At 45.5% G+C, this 16,714-nt stretch overlaps 1 protein-coding gene across 1 annotated transcript; it reads right to left on the bottom strand.

Moving 5' to 3' along the window:
* Positions 1-15,227: 15,227 nt before the first annotated feature.
* LOC148033787 (uncharacterized) lies at positions 15,228-15,954 on the bottom strand. Its single transcript, XM_087681774.1, has one exon. It carries the CDS (start codon positions 15,861-15,863, stop codon positions 15,441-15,443), a length of 423 nt encoding a protein of 140 aa, XP_087537900.1. The 5' UTR covers positions 15,864-15,954; the 3' UTR covers positions 15,228-15,440.
* Positions 15,955-16,714: the final 760 nt, after the last annotated feature.

Raw genomic sequence — 16,714 nt, 5'->3', positions numbered from 1 at the left:
TTGCATATAATAGCGCCAAACACTCTTCCACTAGATATAGTCGATTTATGCTAATGTATGGGTTTCAGTCCAGAGCTCCTCATGCAGTAGGATTGCATAAGAAAAAGGTTCAGGCAGCAAAAAACTTTTTGAAGGATATAATAATATGTTAAAATGTGCTCAAGAAAATATTGAGAAAGCTCAAGACCAAGCTAGAGCTTATGCAGATTCTCACCGAAGAGACATCTCCTTTGAAGAAGGGAAATTGGTCTATCTTAAAGTGCCTGGACAAACTAAAACCATGAAGACGGGACGATGTCCAAAACTTTCACCCAGGTATTGTGGCCCTTTCACAATACTTAAGAGGGTGGGGGAACAAGCTTACAAGCTCCAACTACCTACTGGTAGTAAAACACATCTAGTTTTCCATGTAAGCAAACTGAGAAAGAAGATGGGTGATATGGATAATCTAGTCTTAAATGATAAAATTGAGGAGCTATTCAGTGACCAATCTATTCCACATGAACCAGAAAGAATTTTAAATGTTCGTAATAGATGAACAAGGCATACTATTTATCAAGAATGTTTGGTAAAATGGAGAGATTGTTCAGAAGAAAGCTCAACATGGGAGCAAGTAAGCACTTTAAGAAAAAGGTTTTCCAATTTACAATTAGACCTCCCAAGTATCGTTTTCGAGGATGAAAACGATTCTTAAGGGGAAGGAAATGTTACATTAATGAATGTAACTTATGGGGAAACATCACGAGGGATGACTGTATGCCGGCCTTGGGCGCCCATATGGGGTTCGGGGGGCTTAGGAATGAAAGTGGAAACAAGGCAATTAGTAAGTGAGTTATAAATTAGTATAACTCATGAGAAATCGACGGCTGGCAAGATGCTAGACACGCACTATTCTTGAATCTTCTTTAGCGTAGCTAGGAGGTGAATCGAGACTCTCGTGCTTCCTGACTCGGGGCGACTACAAACAGGGAGCTCGGCGACACAACACCTCAACTTGTAGACTCCATTCTCCTCATAACCTGAAGCAAGGACCTATCTCGATCCACGATCAAGAATCTGAAGAAAATCCACATCAAACTCCACCAAGAAGCCGAGGGCACAAATCTTGTGCACCGAAAGCAAATGGTATCCCAAGGCCGACACATAAAGCACCCCGGAAGTATGGGTATCACCCTGCCCATCTAGAATAAGTTGCATGTTACCCCGTCCTCGAATAGGGATAGAAGAACTATCTCCAATGAGAATCTCCCCATGCAAAGGCCGCAAATGAGCAACATCTACTGTAGAAGGAGTCATGTGTCAAGATGCACCATTGTCAACAATCCACTCCTGTGTGTGTGGGGCCATCAACGCCGCATCAGAGGCCTTCGAGGTCGATACCTCAATCACCTCCAAGTGGAGGAAAGTAGCTGATGAGAAAGCAGTCACCGCCCCAAAATCCTTTGAAGACTTCTCAGTTTCCTTCTTCTTGTTAAGGGAGTCCTTTCAGTGACCTGTCTTGCCACAAATGTGACAAGTGGACTCCTTTTCCTTATCCTTATTTGATTTGTCCTTCTCCTTCTTTGGGTCCTTCCCTTTCTTCTGAGACAACTGACCTATCAATATCTATGTTTTGGAAGCACTGGTCCCTTTCAACAACTTCTCTTGGTCCAAGAGCATAGGAACCAACTCCTCCCAACGAAGAGTCTCCATCCGCCTTGAGGCAATCAAGGCAGAATAAAAGCCATTGAAACGAGGCAGTAATCATGAAAGGAGAGTTATCACCATGTCTTTAAAAGTAATCACCTTCCTTGCGTTCTACACTTGCATCTGAAGCTACCTCAGCTTGTTGATATACTCCCGTATAGAAGATGACTTGTTGACACTAATGGTCCTCATTTGCACTTCCAAAGAAACTCGTTTCGTGACGGTCATTCTATTATGCATCTGATCAAGCTCTAGCCATCTCTCTCGAGCCCCCATCAAATGCTCTATATGGGAGATCATAGCTGTAGTGCATGAGAGAAATAAAAACAAGAAAATGCGAGCATTTAGTTTATCCCAATGTACCTGAGCCTTTGCCAACTCCAACTTATCACTAACAAACAGTTTGGACTCGTCTCTTGATGAAGGTTTATTGATAGCCTTCGTAACAAGCTCCGCCAAATCATAGGACTCCAAATGGCAAGCCTCATAACACGCTAGATACGATAGTTCTCGCCATTAAGCTTTTGATCCAATGGAAAAGCCAGCGAAATGGGCACATTTTGGTCCATAATCACCTAAAACTTTATCTCGGCCTCAAAAGACATCATCACCTAAAATGCTTGAAAAAAACACAAAAAGCAACCCTCTCTGACTATGAAAACATAGCCTGCTAGGGCTCTTTTCTACTTGTCCCGCTCCTTCTTTACCCATTTGGAGGTGATGAAAAGGTAAAATCTGCACTTGAAGGCCCAAAACGCAACCTTCTTTCTTCTCGAACAGCAAAAATCAGCAGCAGCTTCAGCAACTTTGCTCCTTTCTGAAGGGGAGGGAGTAAGCAATGGAGTGTGAGAGCCAGGCGCAAGCTACAGAGCAAAGAGTTAGAGAGAGTGAACGCGGAGATAGGTGTACCAGATCGTGATGGTACACAAAGAATAAAAGAATGTATTTATATGTTAGGGTACAATAAGGGTGTATTCACACTCGTAAGACTATTTACACAGAGACGAAGGGACTTTACACCCAACAACCTCCCACTTAAAGGTCCGAAGTGTTAGAGATCAGATCACTGTGCAGTCGGACAGGCAGAGTGCAGTCGGACTGCCACATGGCAGTCCGACCTGTACAGTCAGTCGGCTGCAGCCGACAGGGTATTTCTGGCGCCTATTTTCTGGCAGATCTCGGCTATTTATACCCGACACTTTCAGCAGTCTGGACACACACTTCTCTGACGCAGATTACAGACCGGTGACGCGCAGTTTCTGTCTCTGTTCACAGATTTCAGACAGCAGACAGTGCAGACTGCAGCAGACTTCGAGGTGGACAGCAGGTTGCATCGTCGAGGTGGAGACACGCAGTCCAGCGCACTGCGCCCGTGTATATCTTTGTATTCAGCATTCTATATACAGCAGATCTTCATCGTCCACTGTCTCTTTCTCTCCCTTCTCTCTCTGCGTTCTCTCTCTCTCAGTCCTACGCTTCCGCACCGCTACACTCTGACATGGTATCAGAGCAGTGTTTGAGGGCTGACTGAGCGCAGAATCAACCTGAAGAGGAGTTTCCATCGCGACACAAATTTGCGTTTTTTGCGTTTAAGGGCAGACAGGTGGGCTGCGCCTTGGAACAAGGCTGAAACGAGTGTGGGCGCACAGGAAAGGAGTACAGGTGGTGGATTTGCTGCTGTTTACTGCTGTTTGTCGCGGAGGATTTCAGCCTACAAGTGCAGGTTTTGCTTTTTCATCGCCTCCAGCGGGTGAAGAAGGATCAGGACGCGGAAGAGCCTTAGCAGGCTGAGTTTTGCCAGTCAGAGGGGTCTGCTTTTGCGTTTGTGAAGGCATTGCAGGTGAAGATGTCTACAGAGATGGACTTGGAGTTCCAGGCGATTATGGACCGGAAGGTGCCTGTCTTACCAGCTCTTCCTACAGATCAGAAGCTCAACGGCGACAACTACCGCATTTGGCGCGTCATGATGTTGGCCATTCTCGAGTCCTATGATTTGGCGGAGTTGGTACAGGAGGAGATTGACCGGCCCTCGGTAAGAGATGAGTCCAAACTCTCTTCCGATGCTCGTGCGGAGTTGGCCAAGGCCCAGTCTCATTGGGACAAACTGAATGCGAGGATTCGATCCTTTCTCTTTCTATCATGCACTACAGCCGTGATCGCTCACATCGAGCACTTGACGGTGGCTTGGGAGATATGGCTGGAGCTTGATCAAATGTACAATCGGATGACCCTAATGAAGAGGGTTTCTTTGGAGGTACAGATGCGGACCTTGTCCGTAAATAAGTCTTCTTCGCTAAGGGAACACATTAACAAGCTAAGGCAGCTACAGATGCAGGTTCAGAATGCGGGGAAGCCGATTTCCTCCGAAGACATGGCGATCACACTACTGTCCCAGTTGCCGCCACGATTCGGTACATTTTACTCTACCCTCATTGCTTCTGGGCGAGAGTCTACTCTTCGGTGGGAAGAGTTGGTTCCTATGGTCTTGGACCAAGAGGAACAGTTAAAGGGACAGAATGCTTCCAAGACGAAGGCGCTGACAGGTCAAGCCTCTCAGAAGAAGGGGAAGGACCAAAAGAAGAAGAAGGGGGATAACAAGTCCAAGAAGGACAAGGAGAAGGACAAGGACAAAGACTCCACATGCCATATTTGTGGAAAGACTGGCCATTGGAAGAAGGATTGCCATGACAAAGACACGAAGGACACCAAGAAGAAGGAAACCAAGGATTCTGGAGCGGTGGCTGCACCCTCATCAGCTGCATTTCTTCATCTAGCTGTCATTGAGGACGCTTCACCGAATGCTTCTGATGCTGCGATGACGGCTCCCCAGGCTCGAGAGTGGATTGTTGATAGTGGTGCCTCACGGCACATGACTCCTTCATCAGATGGTGTTGCCCAGCTGCGACCCTCGCGTGGGCAGATTCTCATTGGAGACAGCTCTTCAGTTTCTGTTGCAGGTCGGGGTAAGATGCAGCTTATTCCGGATGGACGAGGTGGTACCCATACCTCAGAGGTTTTGCATGTACCACGACTAGGGTACCATCTCCTTTCAGTTCATAAGATCTGCTCCCTTGGTCTTCTGGTGGAGTTTGACAATACTACAGTGCGAGTCCTTGATCGTGGATCGAGGAAGATTCTATCATCCGGATATGAGGAGAACGGCATTTACAAACTGAAGTCTTCCACCGCCCTCTCTACTCTTCTTCTTACCTCACAGTCACAGTCAGAGTTATGGCATGCTCGGTTTGGTCACCTGAACTATGACTATCTTCGGAGGGCGTCACGTGGACAGCTTGTTCGAGGGTTGCCGGATATAGTGGTGAGCCAGCAGCCATGTGTCTCCTGCATTCGGGGGAAGCAGCATAGGGATGCCATTCCCCACACAGCTTCGCGGCGGTCTACTTCACCGATGGAGCTAGTATCTACGGATCTATGTGGCCCTATGAGGAATGAGTCCCTGCGAGGGAGCTCTACTTCATGCTGATCGTGGATGACTATAGCAGGATGACATGGGCCTACTTTTTGGCACTAAAGTCAGAAGCTTTCTCGCACTTCAAGGATTGGCTTCTCTTTGAGGAGAACCGATCAGGCCGGAAGTTGAAGACCTTGCGATCCGACAAGGGAGGTGAATTTGTGTCTAATGAGTTTGCTCGGTTTTGTGCAGATAGAGGAATTCACCCGGAGTTTGCCAATACCAATACTCCTCAAGAAAATGGTATTCTTGAACGGAAGAACCGCAGTGTGATCGAGATGGCGCGCACCATGATGGAGCACCGACAGACCCCTCAGGTTCTGTGGGCCGAGGCTGTGGCTACTGCAGTCCACATCCTTAATCGATCCCCTACTTCGGCCGTGGAAGGGATGACTCCATTTAAGGCTTATTTTGGGACGAAGCCAGATGTTTCTTACTTTCGGGTCTTTGGGTGTGATGCCTATGTTCACATTCCCAAGGCTCACCGTGATAAATTTGAAGCGGCTTCTCGAAAACAGGTATTTGTTGGCTACAGCTCCCAGTCCCAAGGCTACCGACTGTATGATCCCGTCAAGCGGGATGTGTACACTAGCCGTGATGTGCGGTTTGTGGAGGTTCCGGCTACTTCAACGGGTGAGGAGCATCCCGTTCTTGGAGATCCAGGGGAGAGTTGGACTCCTTCTACAGTTCCACTGGAGCCCGTGCCTTTTGATTATGATTCTGTTTCTAACACAGAGTCTACTGTTCCACCGGATATCTTTGAGGAGTTACCACCGGTGGATAATCCAGAGTCTTCTGCTGATGGAGAACGACGAGGGGAGGTTCGGCCTCCTCCTCGCTGGGCCCGTGACACACTCCGTGATTCAGGGATCAAGGGGGTTCCTAAGAAGTGGGGACCGCAGGATGGTCCGCGGCGGTCACGGAGGCACCAGGCGCATTCTTCGGAGCTTGTTTGCTCCAACTATTGTTTGATGACCCGTGTTATGCAGGATCGAGAGCCCACCTCCGTGAAGGAGGCTTTACAGTCCGCCCCATAGATGGAAGCTGAGTTGGAGGCTATCGAGAGGAATGGCACTTGGTCACTCGTGCCACGCCCCCCGAAGAAGAAGGTGATTGGAGTCAAGTGGGTCTTCAAGACCAAATACCTCAGTGATGGTACTTTGGATAAGCACAAGGCTCGTCTTGTTGCTAAAGGTTTTGCACAGCGCCCAGGGATTGACTGTCATGACACTTTTGCCCCCACAGCTCGTATGGCGACCATTAGAGCTGTTCTTGCTTTGGCTGGCCATAGGAGATGGCCTGTTTATCAGTTGGATGTGAAGTCGGCCTTCCTGAATGGTGATTTGAAGGAGGAGATCTATGTTGAGCAGCCTCCTGGCTTTGGTTCTTCAGATGGGAAAGTCTACAGGTTGAAGAAGGCCTTGTATGGCCTCAAGCAGGCCCCGCGAGCTTGAAACGAGAAGATTGATTCGTTCCTCCAGTCTCAGTTGGGATATCGGCGGTCCAAGGCCGATCCGCAGTTGTATGTACACACTTCCGAGGATGGTTGTGTGCTGTTTGTATTATATGTTGATGATTTAATTGTCACAGGTGATGCTGCACAACAGGTCCAGGAGACAAAGTCAGCTTTACATCGGACGTTCGAGATGACGGATTTGGGTCTACTCCATTTCTTTTTGGGCCATGAGATTTATCAGTCTCATAGGGGGATCTTTATCTCCCAACAGAGATATGTACAGGAGCTCTTGGTGTCTTTTGAGATGGAAGATTGTCGGGCCCTCTCTACTCCTATGGATCCGAACTGGAAGGCCACTTCCCATTCAGCTTCTCCTTTGGCGGATGTGTCCCGCTATCGACAGTTGATTGGGTCCTTGATTTGGCTTCTCAACACGAGGGTTGATCTATGTTTTGCTGTTGGGCTCTTGGCAGGGTTCATGAGTGAACCTAAGACAGTGCATTGGCAGGCTGCTCAGAGGATACTTCGGTATCTGAGGGGGACGTCTGATTTAGGGTTTCATTACCCCGCAGGGACAGATGGGTCAGATCTTGTACTTGCAGGTTGGAGCGACTCGGACTGGGCCGGTGACGTGGACCACAGGCGGTCTACTACAGGTTACTGTTTTACTTTGGGTGCAGGTGTTATTTCATGGAGTAGCAAGAAGCAGCCCACGGTAGCCCTTTCGTCTACTGAGGCGGAGTATCAGGCCGCGTCTTCCACCACATGCGAGGTTGTGTGGCTTCGGAGATTATTGGAGGAGCTTGGGTGCCCCCAAACTCGTCCTACATTGCTGCGATGTGACAATGAGAGTTGCATTGCCTTGGCAAGGAACCCTGTTTTTCATGCCCGGACGAAGCACATTGAGATCCAGTACCACTTCATCCGAGAAAGCTTCTGGATGAGACCATCACTGTGGAGTATTGCAAGACGGAGGATAATCTTGCGGATTTGTTTACGAAGGCGCTTCCTCAGGCTCTACTTCGGAGACATTCCAGATCCCTCAGGCTTCTACCCTGCCCAGGCTCTGAGAGGGGGTGTTAGAGATCAGATCACTGTGCAGTCGGACAGGCAAAGTGCAGTCGGACTACACAATCGGACTGCCACGTGGCAGTCCGACCTGTACAGTCAGTCGGCTGCATTAATGCAGCCGACAGGGTATTTCTGGCGCCTATTTTCTGGCAGATCTCGGCTATTTATACCCGACACTTTCAGCAGTCTGGACACACACTTCTCTGACGCAGATTACAGACCGGTGATGCGCAGTTTCTGTCTCTGTTCACAGATTTCAGACAGCAGACAATGCAGACTGCAGCAGACTTCGAGGTGGACAGCAGGTTGCATCGTCGAGGTGGAGACACGCAGTCCAGCGCACTGCGCCCGTGTATATCTTTGTATTCAGCATTCTATATACAGCAGATCTTCATCGTCCACTGTCTCTCTCTCTCCCTTCTCTCTCTGCGTTCTCTCTCTCTCAGTCCTACGCTTCCGCACCGCTGCACTCTGACACGAAGTGGTACCTTTAAGCTAACCAACTCCCACTAAATGAATGCAATGCTCATGCTGAGCCTTTGCAAGACACTTAGTGAGAACATCTGCAAGGTTATCTCGGGTTTTGACCTTAGTCAGTGTGACAAGACCATCATCCAAGACCTGTCGAATAAAGTGATACCAAACATCTATGTGTTTGGTGCGTGCATGGAACATGGCATTCTTAGCCAGACATACTGCACTCTGCTATCACAACCAAGCACTGGAGTATGTGAAGAAAGACCAAAATCCTTGACCAGACGGCCAAGCCAAATAGCTTTCTTAGAAGCTTCGGTGGCTGAAATATATTCAGCTTCTGTAGTACTCGATGCCACAATTTTCTGCAATCTTGAACACCAAGAGATAGCCCCACCAGCCAAAGTAAAAACATACCCATTGGTAGATTTCCTAGTGTCAAGATCTCCTACCGTGTCAGAATCACAAAATCCCTGCAACTCTAGTGTACCCTTTCCATAGTATATACACTTTTCTTGTGTACCTTTCAAGTATCTAAAGATACATTTCACTACTTCCGAAGGTGGCTTGCCAGAGTTAGACATGAATCTGCTAACAACTCCCACTGCATGAGCAATGTCAGGGCGAGTTGCAACCATGGCATACATCAAAGATCCACAAGTTGATGCATAAGGTATACCCTTTGTGGCACTAGCAACTGCATCATCCTTAGGGCAATCAGCTTTGCTAAGCTTTGTATGTGGTGGTAAAGGCACATCAAGAGGCTTAGCATCAGCCATATTAAACCTGTCAAGTACTTTGCTAATGTACTTGTCTTGTGAGAGAAACAACAAACGTTGCTCTCTGTCTCTTTTAATGCGCATGTCCAAAATGTGTTCAGCTGCCTTTTAAGAGCATTCAAAGTACTCTTATGCTGTCTTGCAATCAGCAAGTCATCCACGTATAAAACCAACACAATAAGGCTTCCATCATCAGCCCTTTTAGTGTATAAGCAGTGATCTACATGACTGTGTTTAAATCCATAGCTGAGCATAAAGGTATTAAATTTTTTGTACCATTGTCTAGGCCCATATAAGCTGCATTTCAGCTTACAAACCAAATGCTCTTTTCCTGGAATAACAAATCCTTTTGGCTGCTTCATGTACAACTCTTCATCCAAGTCACCATGAAGAAAAGCAGTCTTCACATCCATCTAATCCAACTCTAAATCCAAGGATGCAGTGAGAGCAAACAAAACACAGAGCGTAGTCATCTTCACGACTAGTGAAAAGACCTCTTGGAAGTCTATGCCTTCCTTCTGTGTATATCCCTTAGCAACCAACTGTGCCTTGTACTTGGGCTTCCCATCAATACATTTCACTTTGTAAACCCATTTATTAGGAATAGCTTTCCTATCCTTGGGCAAAGGTACAAGCTCCCATGTGTTATTTGCATATAGAGACTTCATCTCTTCCTGCATAGCAAGCTCCCACTTTCTCTTATTTTCACATGATTGTGCCTCTTTAAATGTCAGAGGCTCACCCTCAACAATCAACAAAATGCAATCCAAAGATGGCTGAAACCTCTATGGCTGCCTTCTGACACCTGTAGACCTTCTTACCCAATGATCTGTATTATCAGGCAGTGGGCCTACATCCTAAGGAATGTGCACACCATCACCAAGTGATTGATTTTCAGCATTTTCTTGCTGCTGTAATCTGTTTTCAGCATGTTCTTCTTGCTGTCCTATTTCATCCTGTGCATCTATTTGCTGTCCATGATCTTCTGGCTGTAGCACAATAGGTTGTTGCACATTTTCAGCATCAAAAGGGACATAACTTTCAGCAAATGGCTGCTGAATGGCTGGCTGTTCATGCCGAAATTTGACCTTCTTTTTGTCAAGATCACCATGTGTAGCATTTTTCAACAACTTTGCCTCATTAAATACTACATCTCAGCTGCATACTATCTTCCTGCCTTGAGGAAGCCAAACTCTATACCCCATCCCTCCCTCATCTCCATATCCCATGAAGATGCCCTTGATGGATTTCATGTCTAGTTTGGTCCTCTGTTTTACAAGTACATGCACAAAGGCATCACAACCAAAGACACGCAAATGGTCATATGAAGCAAGTTTGCTAGACCAAACCTCTTCAAAATGCCATTTTCCAATGCACGATTGGGAGAGCGATTGCATACATAAACTGCAGTTTTAAGAGCCTCTTCCCAAAACTGTTGTGGGAGATCAGCTGAAGACAGCATGCATCCGACCCTCTCACAAAGTGTGCAATTAAATCTTTCAACCACGCCATTTGATGCAGGATTATAAGAGGATCTTAATGCCATGCATCTCATAAAACTTGTTAAATTCATTTGAGACATACGCCCCATTATCTATTCTTATGGCTTTCAACTTAAGCCCTTTTTGTGTGGTAACAGAAGCATGAAACTTTTTAAAAGCATTCAACACTTCCTTTTTGCTCTTAAGTACATACACCCATGACTTTCTACTAAAATCATCAATGAAAGTAACAAAGTAGCGTGCACCCCCATATCAATCAACAAGCATAGTGCACACATCAGAGTGTATTAAGCCAAGAGCATTAGACTTCTTAACGACACCAAAGTAATAAGGAGACTTCACTTGTTTTCCATATAAGCAATCATTACAAAATTCGAGACCAGAGCCTTTTACATCAAATCTCCCTAAAGAGGAGAGAACCTAAAGACCTTTCTGGCTCATATGACCAAGTCTTTTATGCCAAAGCTCCATTTGTGAATGGACTTCAACCATAACCAAGAACTTGCCAGGTAATGCTTTACAATGCAAGTAATATAAAGTCCCCCTTTTGCTGCCAGCATAGACCCCTTATGGACCTTCCAAGAAAGATAGTAAAATACCCTTTAGCATCAAGCTACCCAATTGATAGTAGACTTTTCTTTATACCAGGTACAAATCTGACATCCTACAAAATCAGCTATTGGCCATTTTCAAGAGCCAAGTGAATGGTGCCAACACCCTCTATCTCACATGCATAGTTATTACCCAAGTAAACCTTGCCTAGGCAACCTACAGTGTATTCAAGAAATGACTCCAAAGAGGGGGTAACATGAAAAGAGCCACCGATGTCCACTATCCATGATTGTGACAGCCCATCATGAGCTGAAAGTAAGGCATTAATTACCTCCTTTTTGGTGATGTGCATATCACCTGCTGCTGCCATAATATCTCCATCATTACATGAGGCTACAACAAGTATCTCTTCATTGTCAGGAAGCTCTTCAATGACCACACTAGATGCAACATTTGCCTTTGCAACTTCTTTTGAGGAAGAACTATCATCATCTTTCTTATCATCCTTCTTTTTCTTACCCTGTTGTTTCTTTCTTTCTTGCTCTTTCTTGAAGTACCGACAATCGGGCTTTTTATGCCCTTTACGCCCACACTAATAGCATGTGACATCCTGCTGTTTGCCCTTGCTTTTGCTTCTACTTTTCCCTTTACTGGATGCATTACCCCTCTTTTCAGACCTGCCTCTTACATGGTAAACTGAGGCACTGCTTTAACCACTAAACTTTCTTCTGATTTCTTCATTAAGGATTGAACCACTAACACCATCAAAAGTCAAAGCGGGGTTGTTGCTAAGTGGCACGACCAAAGATTTCCAAATGTCAAGCAAAGTCGTCAATAAGAAAATAGCTTGCAATTTATCATCGAAAGCCGCCAAACCGAAGTCCTGCAACTGACTCAAAACCCCTGTGAAAGCACTCAAATGCTCAGATGCTGGCTTAGACTCATCCAACTCCATGTTCACAAGTTTACGCATAAGTGTCAGAGTGCAACAATGCAGAAGCATAGGACAAAGACTGAGAGAGTGAACATAGAGAGAAGAGAGAGAGAGAAAAGTAGAGAGTGAAACGCAGAAAATCTACCGTGTAGTATGTTGCATAGGAGTGCAAAAATATACACGGGTGCATAAAAAATATATGCGTGTATCTCCGCCTTGAGAACCTTGTTCTCCGTCAACCCGCGCACTGTTAGTCTCAGCAGGCCAACTCTGTCAGATGTCAGATCAGAATATCTGAGAATGTGCCACAATTTGACTATAAATAGCCAAGAAAAAAATCGTGCCCAGCACCAGGTCAACTACAGTAAATGCAGCTGACTACATAAAATAATGCTAAAAATTGTCCGACTAATCAAACTGCTATCTAACTGATCAGTCTACTACCACGTGGAATCTGCGGCAACTAACGTGGCTCCTGCTCGGCACCTGCCCTATTGACGTGGTGGCACTCTGGCCGTATGGTTCTGCACACCGTTGTCCAAGAAATGATGCTCTAACAATAAGATGCACTTGATTCACGGGAGTTGTATTTTCACAAGTGTCCTTAAGCTTTTTCCATATAGCATAGCCTGTATCAAGACGCTTGATGTCTGTAAGTACATCATCAAACACTGCCATCTTAATGTATGCAATGGCTTTTTTGTTAAGTCTAGCCCAATCCACATCTGTCATAGCTGCAAGCTTAGTCTCCAAGAGAGCATTTTCACAATCCTTAAGAAACAGAATGCCTTGCATCCTATCCTTCCACAAGTCAGTCAGTGCCATCAAACCTCTTGATTTCAAAGAGGGATTTAGTGTCACTGCTGCTAGAAGCATTAGCAGCCATTTTTCAGCAATACACAAGAAATTCAATGCTGCAATTTATGACAGCAAAAATGAGCTGCATATTCAGCTGATTTCAGCCCAATTTTTTTTTCAGCAAGTAATAGCAAGATTCAGTCCAAGTACATGTACAGCAGTAGAACGAATGACTTTCAACAGTATGACTGCAATTTCAGCATACATTAAATGCATACATCACTGCCAGCCTCTAGGTAATCCCCACTTCAGCAATATCACCAAAAAATACATCTATAACAATCCTAGATCTGCAAATGATCACTAAGACTGCTGCAACATGAATAATTAGCAATACATCAACTCAATGGGGGAGCTGTCCAGCATGTGTACTCCATACATATGTGCTCGAATCAACTTCTGATACACAAAACACCAAGAAATCTCTGCAATTTCTCCAAAATCGCACAAGCGGGAGATAAAAAATGCTCAAATCACTCTGCTTATGGCAACAAGATTGCTTCAGCAATATTCCCAAAGTGCATTTCACGAATCAACTTTGCCAAAATCCACAGATTTCAGCAAAAGCCCCAAATTTTCACTATCAAATCTACCCCAATTGCATTAATACATATTCCCGAGAGCATAAAACGGGCAAATTTAGTAAAATTTCACAAAATTTTGCAAAAGCCCCAAAATTTCCGGGTCCAAGTGTGCACAAATGTCAGCCAATCTGACTTAGCTTAACAAAATTTTGCCAATACAACAAAAGCCCCAAATTTTATGGGTCCAATGTTGAGAAATTTCACTCAAATGAGTAAAATTTCAGTATATTTGGCGAAATCTCCAATTCAAGCGCGCACGATATATGCAATTTTTTACGCAAATGCCTCAATCATACATGAACAGCACTCAATCTGAAAAGCCCCAATTTTCTGGGCCTAAATCCAAATCTGTGCACTGTGCTTGCACACGCGAACCCCCATCAAGCCAAGGGGAAATTCAAAGAGGATTTTGAAGAAAAAACGGATTTTTGACTTTTAAAAATGGAGTAACAAGGTCCGTTGACCTGCTCGTTTTCACGTCACGTGATTTGAAACCCCACTGACCTATCACCTGTCTATCGACGGGGCCTATCCCCTATCAACTGTCCAGTCGTACACGTCTGACACCTAGCCTTGTTGCCACGCGCTGGTCAGGCCGTCAGTCTGTCTGTCTCCACGCCGGTTCCCCCATCGGACCCGTCAGTCGCAAACATCACCTGTCGCAGAGCAATTGCCAATCGCTCACGTTTTGCCGTCTCCTGGGACTATCCATGCCCAACATCAACTTTAGCTATAAAAGTAGTCATCAATATATGCAATCATCATGGATAATGACTCAAAACAAAAATCTCACAATCAATGCCAATATCCATGTTAATGTGTTAAATAAATCCATGATAAATTATGATTACAAAAGTCCCAAGACATTTAGGGTATAGCATTTGTGAAAGTTTGAAATAGGTGTTTCATTCATTTATGAAATGCCTAGGTACGAAATGAGTTTCCTAACCTTTTCTTGACAACTACGGATGGGACTTGTACCTAAAGACTCCTACTATCTACACATAACTCGAGATCCACTCTATCATTCTCCAACACTTCATTGCAACCAACTAGAAGTCGGCAAAGAAGAAAAGATATGGAATCCTTTAACCATGCACAAGAGAAGGGTGTGTATACTTCCTCACTTGCTCCAAATCTCTACTCATGTACATTTCTCTCTCATATTGTAAGTGTGTGGAAAGCTTGTAGACTACCATTTTGGCAAATGGGTGAAGTTGGACTGAGCCATGGAGTTGGCTCCACCACATACAGGTGCATGGTGGAAAAAGGCTGGTCAGCATGACCAAACTAGTGCTGCAAAGCCTAGAGACAAAGAGGATGGTGAGTACATGAGCAGTAAGGGGGACCCTTCCAAGAAGGCAGCCACCTGCCAGTATTGATAGAACTGCTGCAATCCAGCATGTTGCAACAAAGCAAACACTTTCTAAAGGCAGACTAATGGATATTGTGAGTGATTAAGGAAACTTGTTAGATCAGCTTTTCACAAGAACAGACAGCTAATGTTTGGTCAATTTTAGTGCACTATAGCTGTCCTCGCATTGAACAAAAGATATGTCAAGAGTGAAGAACTGGGAGAGTTTTACCTATACAGCAAGGCACCAGCAAAACTCCACAATTTCAATAACTGAACCGTAATGTTAGATCTCAACCACGCTATACTGACAACCAGAATGACCAATAATAAAAATACATGAGATTTTAGAGGTTCCACCTCCCACATCCCTCCCTTATGACATAGTTAAGTTGGAACAATTATTTCAATACATGATTGTTTGCAACAAAATTTGACTCCACCTACCCAACATTCCCAAAATAAACCATGGAATGCAAGCAGGTGATCATTCCTGATCCGGATGGAGTGCATATCCAACCACCATGTGAAATCAACATTATTTTCAATGCAACAATGTGCTGTTTCGGAATAGAAAACCTGCCTTTTACACTGTTCAAGGAAACAAAGACAAGAATTCTGTGACCAGAAGGTGCTGTTTGCCCAAATAGGAGACTCCAAATCAGAAACTTCTGCATTGCAAGGCGCGAAACATCTCAGGCAACCCTAAAATTTACGCTCAATGCTCCTGCACGGCCTGTGTACTGGCAGCCGCCGCTGCTGCTGCAACCGCAGCAGCCTCTTCTTCTGCCAAGCGCTCAAGGGCGACCTTGTGAGCCCAGGTCTCGATTCTGGTGTCCGGCTTGGCATTCAGCCCGATGTAGAGCATGAAGAAGGCGATGATGCCAGTGGCGTAGTACGGCAGCTCCCAATCCTCCCACTTGCGGGACTGGCCAGGGGGAGGAGGGGTCTCGTTGAAGCGGTAACCGCCAGGATCGTTGTCGCCGGGGCTCCACCAGCTCTTCTTCTCGGCAGCGTCGTGGCCATGGCTATGGCCGTGGCCGTGATTGTGGCTGTGGTCTGCGTGGTCGGCTGATCGCAGTCGCTGCCTGCGCAGGATTTGCCTGAGCGACCCTCCCCCAGCGCCAAACGCTCTCAACATACTGCAGGTCTTCCTTTCTCCCACTACTCTTCTTCCTCTTCTTCTTCTTCTTCTTCTCTCGCACACAAGCTGTCCTGTTAATGGTATTCTACAAAGGGACCGCCCATTGCCATTGTAATTTGCATATTCCAAGAGGGGCTGCCCAAATGCTTAGAGCCACGACAAATTTAAGCACTGGGCATGTGTAGGTGAATTCTACTTGTGCGAGTGCGTGTAGTCCAGTAGACCTGATGCGTGGATGGTATGCTTAATCATGTGAAGCTGTGTATCAAGACTTAGGAAAGGTGATAGAGTGCCTTCAAAAATGAGGGTACTCTCTGAACTTGTTGGAGTTCGTAGGAAGTGCAAGGTGCCTATAGGTGCTCTCTCTCTCTCTCTCTCTCTCTCTCTCTCTCTCTCTCTCTCTCTCTCTCTCTCTCTCTCTCTCTCTCTCTCTCTCTCTCTCTCTCTCTCTCTCTCTCTCTCTCTCTCTCTCTCTCTCTCTCTCTCTCTCTCTCGTAATTGTATTAATTACTAGAACACAAATTCAGAAGTACAACATGGCTTCAAGAACAAACGATCTATATGAACAACAAGGGAACTAAAGAATCAGCATGTGCCAAGAAAGGAGACCTTATTGAGATATTCGCTAATCCAATTATGTCAAGTTTCCAATGAAGAAGGCCTCTCAAATGAGTGATATAGCTCTATACTCTAGAACCAAAATCATCTAATGAATGCATTCCGTACTATCTGTATGTGTCAACTAACCCCAAAAGCACAAAAAGTGAAAGAGAACTTTCATATGTGGTTGCACAGGATTTGAGAACTTGGCCCAAGTCCTTTGGACACATCAACAAACCCACCACTTG

Source organism: Lygodium microphyllum, chromosome 7 (assembly GCF_053477565.2).
Source record: "Lygodium microphyllum isolate KBCC chromosome 7, Lygodium_microphyllum_v1.1.10, whole genome shotgun sequence".
NCBI lineage: Eukaryota > Viridiplantae > Streptophyta > Polypodiopsida > Schizaeales > Lygodiaceae > Lygodium > Lygodium microphyllum.
Note: the sequence above shows the minus strand (reverse complement) of the source record. Positions and strands in the feature narration are given on the sequence as shown.

Excerpts from the sequence above, each read along its gene's own strand:
- LOC148033787 (XM_087681774.1), bottom strand. The coding sequence starts at position 15,863 with ATGTTGAGAGCGTTTGGCGCTGGGGGAGGGTCGCTCAGGCAAATCCTG.